We start from the raw sequence: 16,472 nt of genomic DNA on the forward strand, positions 1-16,472 counted from the left end.
CGCAACAGCATCGGTTGTTCCTTAGCGACAAAAGAGCCTCGCTTCCCGTGGGACTTGGACCACATTTGTGCTCCGTAGCCCCAAAGAGAGTGGCTGCTGCATCAACTTGAACGCATAATTTCGGGGGTATACGTGGATTAGGTTTCAAGGAATGGAAGTGGTAATAACGTTCAGCATTTGTACAGTGCCTTTGAGTACTTGACATACTGTACTTTTGGTGCAGTCTCCCAACAAGTCCCTTGAGAGCCAGCGTGGTGTAGCAGTTAAGAACGGTGGCCTCTAATCTGGAGGACCGGGTTTGATTCCCCACTCCTCCACATAAGCGGCGGACTCTAATCTGGTGAGCCAGGAATGCAAGGGTGTAAAGCATGGGGATATGAAGAGGTAGGCTGGGGTGTTGGGAATGAAGATCCACCCAGGAGAAGGACCTCAGAGAAGGGTAGGGTGCCCAGATTAGTAGGGTACCCCACTCCTACGCATGAGGCCAGCTGGGGGACCTTGGGCTAGTCACAGTTCTCTCAGAACTTTCAGCCCCACCTATCTCACAAGGCGCCTGTTGTGGGGAGAGGAAGGGAAGGCAATTGTAAGCCCATTTGAGAGTCCTTAAAGGTAGAGAAAATCGGGTATAAAAACCAACTCTTCTAGCAGCTCTATGGCTTTCTCCCCATGTGGTGGAGAGAGGTTGCTCAAGGCCTCCTGGGTTGAACACATGAAGCTGCCTTCCACTGAATCAGACCCCGGGTCCATCAAAGTCAGTATTGTCTACTCAGACCGGCAGCAGCTCTCCAGGGTCTCAGGCGGAGGTCTTTCCCATCACCTACTTGCCTAGTCCCTTTAACTGCCGGGGACTGAACCTCGGACCTTCTGCATGCCAAGCAAAGGCTCTACCACGGAGCCACGGCCCTTGTGGCGGAGCTCAGATTTCTGTTGTAGAGGATGCTGATAACATTTAGAACACAGTGTGGTGTAGTAGTTAAAGCGTCAGACCAGACTCCAGGAGACCCAGGTTCGAATCCCCATTCTGCTGCGGAAGCTCACTGGGTGACCGTCGGCCAGTCACATCCTCTCTGCCTAACTGACCTTACAGGCTTGTGGGGATAAAACAGAGGAGAGAACTTTGTGAGCCGCTTTTGGGTCACCATTGACGAGAAGGACGGGATGTAAATAAATAAATAAAATACAGCCTTACAAAAATGGGCGTGAATACCCCTGAGCCAAGGCATAAAGTGTTGTAGCAACTGAGTTACCACTGTCATTAAATTGGTGCTTTAGGAAACATTTTCTAATGAGGGGGCAGGGAAAGAGATGGTGAAGAATGGAGTCGTTGGAACTGGTCTCCCTCCACCCACCCACCCACCCCCAAATTATAAAACATGCCGGGGCTCTTGGTACTCAAATCTGTTTGAAAGCCTTGAGATTGCTCCACAGAGGCCGTGCCAGCTCTAGTAGGACCTTCACCAACACCAGGGGAAGAACTTTATGTTGTAGCAGGGCCCCTGCCCGCGTATTTCTGCTGTCATAAATCTTATCATCAGGACCATAAACCAGTGACCTTTATAATATGTCTAAATTTCATTTTAATTCTAGCCGCCTCATGTATTCAATTTTACTGCTTTGAAATAATCCATCTGCCAAGATTTTGTTTATTTCTACAGCTGTTGAGACCAAGATGTTTTTCGAAAGTGAGTTTAAGATGGGTGGGGGCATTCCTTGTGGAGCCAGGAGAGCGTAATCCTAAAAATGCTATTTGGTTTTCAAAAATACACAACACAGTTATGTTAACAGATACTGTATATTTACGGTTGTTTCCAAGTTTGGCGCCTGACTTCCCAAGTCTGAAATTTGAAATATAACCTTGAGATTTAACCTTATCTACTTTTTTTTTTGGAGTGGTGGAAATGGAGCGAATCTTTGGCTGCACTTGCATTTCCTTTGAAGGTTTTGTGACTAGTCTGCCAAGTCTTCTCCTTGATCATAGCAACTGACTGCATGTTGAGCTATGAAAATGTAGATTGGGATGGCGAAGGACATGAAGCCCCGTTCTCCGGTACTTTTTCTGCACGTAAAGGGCTACATAGGGAATACAGAGTCCCAAAACAGCCGCACGCACAGCACATGCCTAGCAGTTGTGGTAGTAATAGGACACAGTAGAGGCAGGCAGCTTGCCCACAGCACTAGTGTGTTGAAAGGCAGAATTCATAAATAAAAATTCTTTTTCTAGCGGGAGAACGTGAATGTCCCCACATTTGGGTAGCCGGTACAGAAAAGTCCAGCATCCCATTTTCCAACAGTGACCTGCTCAGTGCTTCAGGATGCTCGCTAAGCCAGGGCACAGAACTGACCCCCTTCTCCACTTATATGCCTCTGCCTCTGGTTTCAAAGGTACACTGCTCGTGAACATGGAAGTTCCATTTAGCCGCTATATTCAAGATAGCCATTAATCAGTCTGCTCTCTAAATAAGCCTTTTATATTGTATGCATTTATAAACGTGGTCATCAACATATACTGCGAAAATTACGTGTTTGATTTAAACTTAGAAGGGAAAAGCAGCGCTTAAGTCCTTTCCTGCTTCCTTCCCCCCGTCAGCTGCAGGCAAACCTCGAAAAAGGAGTCACTCGCATGAGAAGCGCTGTTGGCTGCAGAGGAAAGGAAAGTGGGCGCATTCCCCCCCCCACACACACGTTTCTGTTCCTGTATAAGGAAAGCTTCCCCTCCTCAATAGAGCCTAAAAGGTTTATTTAGAGATATCTCCAAGGGCAGAGCTGGAAACAGGCAGGGGGGGGGACTGTTGTGGGGAAGGCCCCGCTAGCGTGCCGACTGCAGCTGTTTTTTGTTGTTGTTGTAATGCTGCTGTTACAATTATACAATGACAAGGGGCTTTTCACTGTGGAGGACTTAAAGTGGATGGTATGCATGGAAAGTGCAGAGTGCAAGGGGGGGTGGGGGGTCACGCCAGAAGCCCTTTCGTTGCCTGCCTTGGACATCCTAGAGTTGCACCTGCATTTTGGGGGACAAATCCCTTCAAATGCAGTCTGAAAAAAAGAGGAGAGATACTGGAACAGGGATGAGTTATCAGTGAACACATGAAGCTGCCCTCTGCTGAGTCCGGCCTCTGGCCCATTAAGTCCATCTCATCTACTCTGCCCGACAGCAGCTCATCCAGGGTCTCCAAGGGGCTACTTTCACTTCAGCTTTCTAACTGGGGGTGTCAAGGATGGACCCGGGGGCCTTCTGCATCCACAGCAGATGGTCTGCAACTGGCCCCACTCCCCATAATGGCTGGAGTCACTGAAGTCAACCGGCCATTCCAGGTGAGTGTGGAAGCAACACTTAGCTAATGAATGATCCTAAATGCAGACGGTGTGTGAGAGGGCAGCTAAATCTATACCCCTGATCAACACAAGGAGAAATTTATTTCTGGGGAGTTTCTCCCAAAGGCCTACTCAAAAGTAAATGGGATACCAGCAGCACCATTTGGCTTGACTAGACCAGATCTCTCAAAAGACAACAGTCCAAAACAGATTAATGCCCCTAATGAGATTTGCCGCACAACACCATAATCTCTTAGGCTAGAGAAAGGCACAGTAGTAATGTGGACGTTAATTTGCTGTAACCGGCAGTGTGGGTTGTGCAGAAAGAGGAGCATAGCTTCACAAAATACATAATTTACTGGTGACTGCATCAATCATTGTCATCTGTATACTAATAGCAAAGTCGGCCAAATCTAAGAATACTTAAATCTGGTGACTGGAGCTGTGAACGGGCGAGACGGATCTGTCTACAGACCTGAAAAGGGCCCCAGGGTTGCTGAAAAATGTGAAATTTAAAAAATACATTGTGGGGTTTAACAACCCCAAAATGGTAAAAGGAGCACCTGCAGCTTTAAGCAACAGATTCCCTCAGTGGCTGTTGCTAGGCAACCGCTGTATTCTAGGCTGAGTAAAAAGGGAGGGGCAGGGCCCTTTCCAGGCCTATTTTGGCCTTTGAGGGAGGGCACCTTGGGCCCACGCCTGACGAGTGATGCCATCTCCAGGCTGGCAAATTCCTGGCCGTTTTCCGGTGAAGCCTGAGGATGGCAGGGCTTGGGGGAGAGGTCTCAGCTGACTGTACTGCCATAGAGTCCACCCTCCACAGCAGCCACTTTCTCCAGGGGAACTGATCTCGGTCATCTGGAGCTCAGTTGTAATTCCGGGTCCCACCTGGAGGCTGCCAACCCCTGGCCCCAGCAGCAACAGCTGTGTGACTGGAGACCACCCGACTTGCACTACTCACCTAGGCCTGGCTGCTTGCAGCTGTTCAACCGCAGCCACCCTAGGAAAGCCAGTGTGGTGCAGAGCTTCAGAGCAGGGTCTGCAAGACCCAGGTTCAAATCCCCATCTTCCTGTGGGGAAGCTCACGGGGTGACTTTGGACTAGTCACATACTTTCAGCCTGACCTACCTTACAGTCTTGTTGTGAGGATAAAACGGAGGAGAGAATAATGTAAGTTGGTCCCCACTGTGGAGAAAGGTGGGGTATAAATGAAGTAAATAAATGTGCGGTAAGCTTTAGTCCCCTCCCTTTCCTCTGGCTTTGGTGCAATTTACAATAAGCCCTCCCTACCCTTGAGAGCCCAGAGACAGGCTACTCGAAGGGCTGCCACTTACAGGAGGGCAGGGAGCTGTTCCTGTTGGCAGCAGAGGAGAGGACTCGCAATGATGGGTTTAAAATTGCAGGAGGAAAGGTACCGAAAATGTTTCACAGTAAAAATTGTTCAACTGTGGAATCGGCTTCCTAGGGAGGTGGTGAGCTCCCCCCCTCACTGGCAATCTTCAAGCAGCGGCTGGACAAACACTTGTCAGGGATACTCTAGGCTGATCCTGCATTGAGCAGGGGGTGGGACTAGATGGCCTCTATTGGACCCTTCCAACTCTATGATACTAGACAATGGCAAACCACCTCTGAACACCTCTCTGGGGCCTTGATTCTGCTCCTTGGTTCTTGGTAAAGGGAACCTCTATGTTCAGAGGCAGTCGACCTCGGAATCTCAGTGCCAGGCAGCAACATCCAAGAAGATGGAATCCAGCGTCATGCCCAGAAATGAATGTTTCCTGGAGGTGGTGGAAAGGGCCGTCAAGCCGCAGCCAACTCGTGGAGACCCCGTGGGGTTTTCAAGGCCAGGGAAGTGGTTTGCATTCTCCTGCCTCTGCCTAGCAACGCTGGACTTCCTTAGTGTAAACAGACTATCTGTAGACAGGAAACCAATCTTATTTTGAAGGCAGGGGAGGCTTTTGCCTAGCTGGGGCTGTTCAGCCAGCATTTCTAATTACGCAGCGCCACTCAGTGGATGAACTATTGGGTCAAGAACAAAACCAGCAGAATAAAACAGCCTAGTTAGTTTTGCCTTAAAGACTAGCAGAAGGCATTCCAGCATAAGCCATTCCCCAGCCAAAACTGACCTAATCAGATGCACTGGAGTGTAAATCTAGCAAGCCGATTAATGCATGCAATGGAAAGGTGGGGAGGGCTGGTAAAAAGACATTCCCAGCTGCCCTTAGTCAAAATGTAAAACAAAACGCTGGATGAAATAAACACAACAGGAAGTTACATAGGTATCAATGCACTAATTAACATTTGTTAGAGGTGGGACATGCAGTGAGTGAGGAATCCCAGGTCCCTATTAAACTGGGGTGGGGGAGCACACAGTCTTGAATTTGTTGATGAATTCTAATCAAGCACTTTCATGTTGCATTCTCCCTTTGAAGTGCTCTGCCAGAGAACTGTAACTTTTCAATCAGCAACCAAGGAAAATTAAAATGTTCACCCACTCGTTTCTGAGGATTGTGATCTTATTCTTTATCCTTTTATTCTTTTACATACAGACTGACCTGTTTGTCTAATGTGAAGGGCAGATGGGGCTTGTTGGCACAGGATGGCAAATCTTATATTGGGGGATGAGCCAGTGATGAAGTCCGGTGGGGGTGTTGCTTGAGTGCAAAGTTTGCGCTGAGGTTGGATGCCAGGTTTGATGCCTGGGTATATCCATTTGTTGATGCACTTTATATTGGAGCAAGGAAGGACACCCCCACCCAAGGCCTACGAGAAAGAAACAGCATTCTCCAGGAGAGGCTGAAGGTCATGAATGATGATGAAGAAGAAGAGTTGGTATTTATATGCTGACTTTCTCTACCACTTAAGGAAGAATCAAACTCTTACAATCACCTTCCCTTCTCCTCCCCACAACAGACACCCTGTGAGGTAGGTGGGGCTGAGAGAGCTCTAAGACAGCTGTGACTAGCCTAAGGTCACCCAGCTGGCTTCATGCGTAGGAGCGGGGAAACCAACCCGGTTCACCAGATTAGCCTCTGCTGCTCATGGGGAGGAGTGGGGAATCAAACCCGGTTCTCCAGGTCAGACTCCACCTCTCCAAACCACCGCCCTTAATCACTATACCACGCTGGCTCTCAACCCAGTGATACATTGGGCTGGTCTGAGGAGTGAGACATATGCACCCACTGTGGTGAAATGCCTCCCACCCCAGGAGTCTAGTACCAATATTTACAGCCCCACGGGGTAATTGTCGGGTTTGCATTCTTTACAGGCACAGAGGCAGTATGTTGCTCTTTGCTGGCTGGCAGGAGGAAAGCTGAGAAAGCAGCTGGTATAAGCCGCCTGCGTCACAGGAACACAGATGACTCTGGGGCAGGCCTGCCTCATTCCTAAGCCATAGGGCCGGAGGTGGCCAAGGGGGAAGAGGATCTCCCTGCAGGCTGGAAACGCAGTGGGGAAATGCAGGGGAAAACCCCTTAGGAGCTGGCTGAAGGAAAAGGCCATTATTCCCCCACTCCCACCTCCAGGAGGTGGAAGGGGACAGACAGCTTGGGACAACAGCCAGGACCTGGTCCTGAGAAAGCCAGGAATGATCCCCAAATACTGGAGCCATAATGATATTGCAGCCTGAAGCCTTGGATGGCCTCCCTCTTATTAACATCATAAATACAGAAGAAGAAGAAGAGTTGGTTTTTATATGCCAACTCTTTCTACCACTTAATTCATTTGTACCCTGCCATTCTCCCCAACGGGGACCCAAAGAGGCTTAAATCATTCTTCCCTCCTCCGTTTAATCCTCACAACAACCCTGTGAGGTAGGTGAGGCTGAGAGAGCGTGACTGGCACAGGGTCACCCAGCGAGCTTCCGTGGCATGAGTGGGGATTCTAACCCGGGTCTCGTAGATACTAGTCCGACTCTCTTAGCCACTATACCACCCTGCCTGCACTCACATCCACGTTCTTCACAGAACTGTCCCTTGTCACTTGCTGAGAGCCACATAAGACACATCCAAGCCCCTGAAGGGACCGAGTGGGCGGTGTCCTCTTCCTCAGTTCCCAGATCTGTATGCCGGGGGTCTGCCGCTGCTTCTGGTTAGGGGCCTTTCCACAGCTGGGGGAACGGCTATTTCCTGAGACAATTATACGCCGGAAAATACAGCTAAGGGTTCTTCCTGGGCAACCATGAAAAGAACTCGGCACACGGAAAGGCCGGCTGGCCCCCATCCCCTGCAGATTAACACGCCAGGCTATGCAGCACAGTCAGTCCTTAATTGATATGAAGCCAATCTGCGTCCCAAAGTTTTCGCCGTCACGTACGTGAGAGTAGAACTGGTCGGGGTGGCAGGAGGTGCACAGCGTGAGGTTCTGGGTTGGGTCTGTCACGGAATCATCTTGAACGTTCTGAGGCAGAATCCCTCCAGCTTCAAGAAGGACTCTTTGAAAGGAGAGGAGGAGAAAATAATGTGTGACATTAGTCAGTTATTATGAAAGCTATCTGTCCCATGTCTGACCCCAGCCTTCCTTTAGGGAACTAAAGGGGGGGGGGGCACACATGTTATCCAAACAACCCTGTGAGTTAGACTGCACCACACGTGTGGCCAGCCCAGGGTCATCCAGAAGAAGAGTTGGTTTTTTATATGCCGACTTTCTCTACCACTTAAGGGAGACTCAAACCAGCTTACAACCACCTTCCCTTCCCCTCCCCACAACAGACACCCTGTGTGGTAGGTGAGGCTGAGAGCTGTGACTGGCCCAAGGTCATCCAGCTGGCTTCATGATATTGCAGCCTGAAGCCTTGGATGGCCTCCCTCTTATTAACATCATAAATACAGAAGAAGAAGAAGAAGAGTTGGTTTTTATATGCCGACTCACTACCACTTAAGGAAGAATCAAACCGGCTTACAATCACCTTCTCCTTCCCACAACAGACATCCTGTGAGGGAGATGGGATTGAGAGAGCTGTGACTGGCCCAAGGTTACCCAGCAGGCTTCATGTGGAGGAGTGGGGAAGCCAACCCGGTGCACCAGATTAGCCTCCACCGCTCATGCGGAGGAGTGGGGAATCAAGCCCGGTTCTCCAGATCAGACTCCACTGCTCCAAACCACTGCTCTTAACCACTACACCATGCTGGCACACTGAGAACAATTTAGAACCACCCAAATAATTAAAGGGAAGGAGGGGAGGGGACGCTAGGCCTCCCAAGCCCTGGAGAGTTTGCAGAACCCTGGAAGTGAGGGGTGGGACTGCCAAATTCCCCCCTCCCCCACAGAAACAATGGCTTACTATCTTAGAATAATTAAAACCTTCTTCTGGTTTGTCATAAAATTATCCAATATTCTTGCACATCAGTAATGCCCCCTGCCCCTTTTCTTGTACCGTGCTCCCTGGACAAGGAGCCGTGACCGTGGTGCGCAAGCCCTCTAAAGAATAGGGATGAATAGGTGATGTATAAATACAGCAAGTATAAAATCAACACCAAGTCTTCCACGACTGCCGCCTCCAAGATGCTCACACTCCGGAGCATCTGTCCCCAGGGAGGGGGCAGATATTCCTTAACTGAGGGGCAGCAGCACATGAGAATATGTCCCTGCGGCCATAACTTTATACCTAAATCTGAGTGGTTTGCTCAGTCAGGCTTAGGGGCCACGAGGGAACCTAGGAGTAGGAGGCACCTTCTGAGAGGGGATAGGATAACCATCTTCAAGTACTTGAAGGGCTGTCATATAGAGGAGGGTGCCGAGTTGTTTTCTGTTGCCCCAGGTCGGACCAGAACCAACAGGTACAAATTAAATCAAAGGAGTTTCCGTCTAGACATTAGGAAAAACTTTCTAACAGTTAGAGCGGTTCCTCAGTGGAACAGGCTTCCTCAGGAGGTGGTGAGCTCTCCTTCCCTGGAGGTTTTAAAGAAGAGGTTAGATGGCCATCTGTCAGCAATGCTGATTCTATAACCTTAAGCAGATCATGAGAGGGAGGGCATCTTGGCCATCTTCTTGGCATGGAGTAGGGGTGTAGGGCGGGGAGGTAGTTGTGAATTTCCTGCATTGTGTAGGGGGTTGGACTAGATGACCCTGGTGGTCCCTTCCAACTCTATGATTCTATGAAGTGTGCTTCTCTCAGCATGTTTCCCCCACATCGGAAGCTCCCAGATTTCCGCACCCACAGAGAGCGCTGCGTCCCCCAGGCACAGAGACATCTTGGGAAGGGAGCCTCTGAACCTGCCTTCCTCCATTGCCCCCGCGGACGATGAGGCGCTTTCCACACTCGACGGCCCTTGGACGAGTCAACTGCGCTTTCGTACACACCAGACTTACCGTGTGGCTCTTCTGATGTCGACGGAGGGCTTCGAGGATTCCAAATGCCTGACGCATTTTGGATCGATCCTATGAAACTCTTTCGCCTGTTCATGTGGTAGTGTAAAGCAACAAGGTCCAACTGACGGCCCCAAGACAACGAGTATATCTTCCACGTGACAGCCGTATTCTGCCACCATGGCACGAACCGTCGCCATGGACACTCCCGACAACGTGCCCTGCCAGCCTGCAAAGCAGGGGGGAACCTGGTGATTTCAAGGGTTTGAACACCAAACACAAAACCACAGGCAGTGACCTCAATTCAAGGAATGCCAGTAGACATTGTATGACTTCAGCGGATTTAAGCACAGAGACGCGAGGGCCGAAAAATTAAAACACCGTCTCCCCCCCCTTACCACTCCCCAGACTTTTATTCAATTTTGCCCCTCCCCACGACTTCAATGAGGCTGGAAGAGCTCGTGTCAGCCTACAATTAAAGCTAAAATTTAACAGCTAAATGACATCTGGTCCTTTCCAACTCTATGATTCTACTTTTAGACTGAAAAGCAGCTACAGAGGGTTGGGGGTCATCCCTCAGAGCTGCTCTCAGTTATGGGAAGGGAAAAGGACAGCTGTCCAGGTGAAGGAGTCCTCCTCCACTTAGGTCCCCTGAGGGGTTTCCATCAGCAGAACCTCACTGCTTTGTCTTCTCCCAGCAGCCCAAAGAGAACCCCAGAACGCTGATCCAGGGGGACAGAAGACCCTCCCTGAGAGAACATGAGAGGAGAGACAGATGTCTGCAGTGGGAGCAGAGAAATGGGTGAAATCGATCAACGGAAGACAGGACAAAAAAAGCAGCATTTGACAGAAAGGAAGGCAGCGTTCTCAAAGGAGATACAGATCGAGGAAGCGGGGGCCCCCCACGATCCTTTGCAACACCGAGTTGTGTTACCTGAATGAGCAGCACCGCAGGCTTTCTTGACAGGATCTGCAAAAATCACAGGGATGCAGTCGGCTCCAGGAGCTGCTACCACCACCCCTTTCTGGTTCGTGACGATCCCATCGTAGCTGTCCGGCAGGGCCTTTCCCATGACCCAAACGTCGCTGGCGTGGTTGACCTGTCAAGACCGAGCCAAGGTTTAGTAGGCTGTAGATGACACCGCTGGGTTGCAACATTCGCTCCTTATGAGGCAGCTGGTGACAGTTTTATTTAGGACTGCGTCTGGTTAAGTTTTAAATTGTGATTTTAAATTTTGGGTTTTATGTATTTATTTTATGTATTTTCTCTATGTACTTAGTTACTCAAATGATATTGCTTTAACGGCCAACTGGCCACAAGCAACATAACACTAAAACAACCCTTTATTACCCCCTTTTATGTTTAATTACTGCCAACCAAAATTTTGCAACTAATAACGTAACCCTTTTATCATTATCAAATTGTAACATCTGAATTAGCCTCTGCGAAGAGACATTTGAGTTATAAAATATAAACTGCCCTAAAAATTTCTTCCTCAAATCCTTCCAAATGCAACAGAACACAAGAACTTGTCCCAAAGACTAAGTCTGACCATCCCTCCAGTTACATATCCAAATAAGAAATACCTGCATAACGGCTTTCAGTGACCACGGACGGAAAGGTGTTCAACCTAGCCAGGGTTAACACTCTTCTGTAATGGGGCACCGTTAGATATGGAAGATATTGTGGATTAGCAATCGAGGGGTTTAAGTCAAGGGTGGCTGCACAGCACCCGCATCGTACGCTCTCCCACACACTTCTAGAATCCAAGGATGTCACAACTGATCTGATTCCTTCTATTTCATATGTGTTATTTGGGTTAAAGCCTGCATCCTATTTACGACGACCTTTTTCCAGGAAGACAGTGACGAGCCCTTTCTAATAAAGCTTAGTAACCCTTTATTTTCTCTATGCTGTAAGCTGCAAGCTGTAAGATGGAGCTCTGTTAAGAAAAAAAGGAGGCTAATGAACTGGACCAGACGGAGAGGCAGAGACCTTGGGGCTGTGACAGTTAGGTTGTCTCAGGGTGCCGGCAGCAGTAGAAAAGGCAAAATCCAATGCAGGGGATTTTTAGGAAAGGAACTGAAAATAAAACAGCCTTTTTTATAATTCCCCTTAGGACTCACTTTGAGTGTGGTGTGCAGTTCTGGTCACCGTATCTCAAAAAGAACATTGCAGACCTGGGAAAAGTACAGAAGCGGGCAACCAAGATAATTAAAGGGTTTGAGTACCTTTCTTACCAAGCAAGGCTAAACTATCTGGGACTTTTTGGTTTTGAAAAAACTGGCTGGGGGGGGGCATGATAGAGGTTTAGAAAACTATGCATGGGGTAGAGAAAGTGGACAGTGAGAACTTTTTCTCCTCCCATAATAAAAGCACTTGGGGACACCCAATGAAGCAGAGAAGTGACAGATTCAGGACGGACAAAAGGAAATACTACTGTACCCAATGAGTAAGTGTGGAATTGTAGAACCTCCACATTCAGAGGCAGTAAAAGTCTAAATACCAGCACCAGGGGGCAACATCAGGGAAAGGCCTCGGCCTCTGTCCACTGTTGCTGGACCTCCAGAGGAAACGGTTGGCCACTGTGTGAGACGGGATGCTGCACTAGATGGACCCACACTGGTCTGATCCAGCAGGGCTGTTATCATGCTCTTAAATTCACTCCTCCATGGAAGAAAACCATTACAAAAGGAAGAAGCCTCATGCTAAAAAAAAAAAAAATTCTCACCGCAACAATTAATGTGCTGAATCACAGAGCAGGAATTTAAGAGAAGTACGGTGTGTTTGTGTGTGTGAAATAACTGAAGCTGCTATTCAAGCAAGAAACAAAAAGGAAGCACGGGGACCTAATTTCTACTAGAAGAGAAGGAGCATAACCGCAATGAGAAACAATGCTCCTTCCTTGCATGGGTTGGGAGAGAACTCACTGTGGATATTACTTGGCAAAGTATTCCTCTTTCTTACTTCACCTCCAACCCGGCTGAGGGCAGGTCCCAAGTCTTAGCATTCGTAACGCCTACCAGGTAAAATTAAGCTCTGGGAAAGTCCCGATATTGGGTGTTGGTTTTGTTGACGTACCAAGAGCCGGCATGAATAACCAGAGTTTGGTCACAGATCTAGATGCTGCTGGGGGGCCTACTAAGTAGATTTTTTTTAAAAAAAAGTTAACAGATTAGTCTGTTTCACTGGGTAGCTGTCTTGGTCTGTAGTAGAATCATAGAGTTGGAAGGGACCACCAGGGTCATCTAGTCCGACCCCCTGCACAATGCAGGAAATTTCAAACTACCTCCCCCACACACAAACCCAGTGACCCCTACTCCATGCCCAGAAGATGGCCAAGATGCCCTCCCTCTCTCATTATCTGCCTAAGGTCATAGAATCAGCATTGCTGACAGATGGCCATCTAGCCTCTGCTTAAAAATCTCCAGGGAAGGAGAGCTCACCACCTCCCGAGGAAGCCTGTTCCACTGAGGAACCGCTCTGTTAGAAGATTCTTCCTAATGTCTAGACGGAAACTCTTTGGATTTAATTTCAACCCATTGGTTCTGGTCCGACCTTCTGGGGCAACAGAAAACAACTGGGCACCCTCCTCTATATGACAGCCCTTCAAGTACTTGAAGATGGTTATCATATCACCCCTCTCAGTCTTCTCCTCTCCAGGCTAAACATACCCAGCTCCTTCAACCTTTCCTCATAGGACGGTCTCCAGACCCCTCACCATCCTTGTTGCCCTCCTCTGAACACCTTCCAGCTTGTCTTCATCCTTGTTAAATTAGTAGAACAGCTTCACTGGAGTCCAGCAGCACCTTAGAGACCAACAAGAGTTTCAGGGTATAAAGCTTCCAAGAGTGAAAGCTCTGGTATCTGAAGAAGGGAGCTTTGGATCTCGAAAGAGCTCATACCCAGAACATCTTGTTTATCTCTATGGTGCTGCTGGACTCCAATCTCACATTACTTCCCCACCTCTCTGTAAGAGCTCCAGTTCACAGCACAAATTTAAAACATCAAATAAAACTAGCGACATAACGAAGCTTCAACAGCACTGCGAGCTCCTCCCTCTTTCTAAAGGCCTTCAGGGACAGAGCCTGATAGAGGCACTAAAATTCAGAAGGGAAGAACACCAACGACCCCGGGAGGTTTGTCATTCTACAAAGGCTGGACGAGGGGAGGGGCTATGGCTCAGTGGTAGAGCCTCTGTTCGGCATGCAGAAGGCCCCAGGCTCAATCCCCGGCATCCCCGCTTAAAGGACGAGGCAAGTAGGTGATGGGAAAGGCCCTTTTCTGCCTGAGACCCTGGAGAGCCACTGCCAGTCTTAGACAATACTGAGTTTGATGGACCAAGGGTCTGATTCAGTATAAGGCAGCTTCATGTGTGTTCATGAGAGCTTCGAAGGCCTCTCAACCAAGGCCAGGACTAGGCCAGCCGTTCCAGACCCTGAAAGCACTCCCGAATCTTGTGAGGGCCACATGGGTCATCCTCTTGGTTCTACCTTAATGGTATGATACGCCTGCGGGTCGAATCCGGCAGCCTCCGCAAGCCTCCGCAAGTTCTCCTGAACCACAACCGGTGGGTCACGCCTCTTGGCGCTACTGAAGAGATTGAAGGAGCTCAGAGTTGGGACGTATGAGATGCCGCCTGTTCTTGTAGTGAAGCCATGCAGGAAGATATGATCTGGGGAGAAGAAGAAGAAAAGTGGGTTTTTATACCCCGCTTTTCTCTACCTTTAAGGAGTCTCAAAGCAGCTTACAATCGCCTTCCCTCCCTTCCCCTCCCCACAACACACACTTTGTGGGGTAGGTGGGGCTGAGAGAGCTCTAAGAGAGCTGTGACTAGCCCAAGGTCACCCAGCAGGCTTCATGTGGAGGGGCGGGGAAACCAACCTGATTCACCAGATTAGCCTCCGCCACTCATGCGGAGGAGAGGGGAATCAAACCTGATTCTCCTGATTAGAGTCCACCACTCCTAACCATTACACAATGCTGACTCAGAATGTTTTTTTAAAAGCATTCATGTACCATCCTGATGTGACTACCAGCATAAGCTTTTACAAAAACCACGCTTGCAGAACACCAGTTTTTGAGCTCGAAACCTCACCCAGCACTCGCCATTTTTTGGCCCAGAAAGGACTGGCTTCATTTGTCCCAGAAAGAAAGGATGGAAGAAAATGTAACATGACCAAACATCCCCTTGTGACCTTTGGAATGCGAGCCACTGTCCCTCTCAGCCCTCTTTGATAGCATCGTTTGCCCAAACATGCCAAATTCTGTAAAACCCCAGCAATTGTAAGAAGTCATTCAAGGACACGTGGACAAATTATGCAAGGGGGTTTCCTTCCTGCAGAATTTGCTAGCATCATGGACAGTGGTGGGCAGATCGAAAACCACCGTCTTGAATGCGTGTTCCTTGTTCTTAACATCTAAAATGTTTAAGAATTAAACTGATGCCATTTAGCAATTGTTTGAAAGGAAGTCACACGCATCAGCTTTTTGCTGGGCCTTGCTATTCAGGATCCCGCTTCCCCTTCATCATCAACACCCGCCAATCTCCAGCCACATTCAGACAGTGTAACGAACTTCTGAGTGACTGTGATGGGCATCAACACCGCTTGTTGTACCCAAACAATCTCCTCCTTCCTTTCAGGGTTTTTGGTTTAGGAAGGCTTGAATCAAACTACAATTTGCGGTGACATCCAAATGCAGGAAACTGGGAAAACGGCAGTACCCTCTTTTTGGGGAGGAGTGGAATCCTGATTTATGGGGAGGTTATTTCCTCGCCTGCCTAGGGCCCTGCATTTTGACAGCGCAGCAGATTGGTGCTTCATCTGCAGCTTACCCAAACCAGGAAGCTTTCCATCCTACTTTGCATGCAAGTGAAGGAGTCATGCCAAGTAGATGCATCTGTGCCTGTCACAGACAAAAGAGATTTGTTGCGATATCTAAATGTGGGCTAAACGCTGAAAAATGAGCCACTTGAAGAAGAGGATGAAGCACCAATAACGTTAAATCTATTTCCATGTTACCTGGAATCAGCGCAGATCTGAGAATTCTAAGTTCCCCTTTCAGATTAGGAAGACCTTCCAAGTAAATTTTGATCTCCCTTTGTATCTTTCCCAGTTCTTGGGCGGTAAGTGGAGGCAGAAGTTCACTCGGAGATCCTGTGGATCGCTTGAGGCTTCTTGCTTCAGAGTTCCCTTGTAAGTCCTCGAACTCAAACTGATAAACACTCGTGAAGAGCCGATCAACAAATGCTCTCACGATGGCTCGTCGCTGTGGCAAGGACAGCACTTGAACCCGGCCGATGTCTTTTTCGTCCAGCTTTTGTTTAACGGCGTAGAAGGCGGCGACGGTGCTGGGTGCGCACACGACCTCAAGGCCTCTCTCTGGGCAATGGAGGCCTCGAGCTGCAGCATGCAGGGGGGCGTCTTCTCCGTTCCTCTTGCTGGGGAGGTTTTGGCAGCACAGAAGGAAAACCAGCGGATCCTCCTGGCCGTTGCTGGCCTTCCTAACCTTTTCTAGGATCCTGGTCACAGATTCCGGGGTCCAAGTCTCCCAAGGGGCTGCTCCTTCACTCTTCAGGTCTATCAGTACTGCCCTCGCCATATTCTGAGCCAGTGAAAAGGATCTGAAGATGCCCAGGTTGCCTTTGCAGGGGGGAAAAAAAGAACAAGAATGTGTCATCTAAACATTGCATGCTTTTCAGGGTTGTTGGTTTTTTGCCATATCAGGTGTACTAAATCCAACAACGGCAGAGTTTCCCCTGCCTTAAACAAGGCAGAAGAATCAACAGCCACATCAAAGAGGTCCCAGAGTTATTTTATCAAAGGAGGGTAAAAAGGCGGATGTTTTTTGA

At 48.8% G+C, this 16,472-nt stretch overlaps 1 protein-coding gene across 1 annotated transcript; it reads right to left on the reverse strand.

Annotated features, from left to right (window-relative positions):
- Positions 1–7,560: 7,560 nt before the first annotated feature.
- On the reverse strand, positions 7,561–16,222 carry LACC1 (laccase domain containing 1). The gene is made up of 5 exons (XM_056862050.1): positions 15,643–16,222; positions 14,113–14,294; positions 10,553–10,718; positions 9,622–9,847; positions 7,561–7,744 (listed from the first exon to the last, which is right to left on the reverse strand). The coding sequence occupies exons 1-5, from the start codon at positions 16,220–16,222 to the stop codon at positions 7,570–7,572; spliced, it is 1,329 nt and encodes a 442-aa protein (XP_056718028.1). The 3' UTR covers positions 7,561–7,569.
- Between the last annotated feature and the right edge of the window lie 250 nt (positions 16,223–16,472).

Source organism: Euleptes europaea, chromosome 16 (genome assembly GCF_029931775.1).
Source record: "Euleptes europaea isolate rEulEur1 chromosome 16, rEulEur1.hap1, whole genome shotgun sequence".
In the NCBI taxonomy this organism is placed as follows: domain Eukaryota; kingdom Metazoa; phylum Chordata; class Lepidosauria; order Squamata; family Sphaerodactylidae; genus Euleptes; species Euleptes europaea.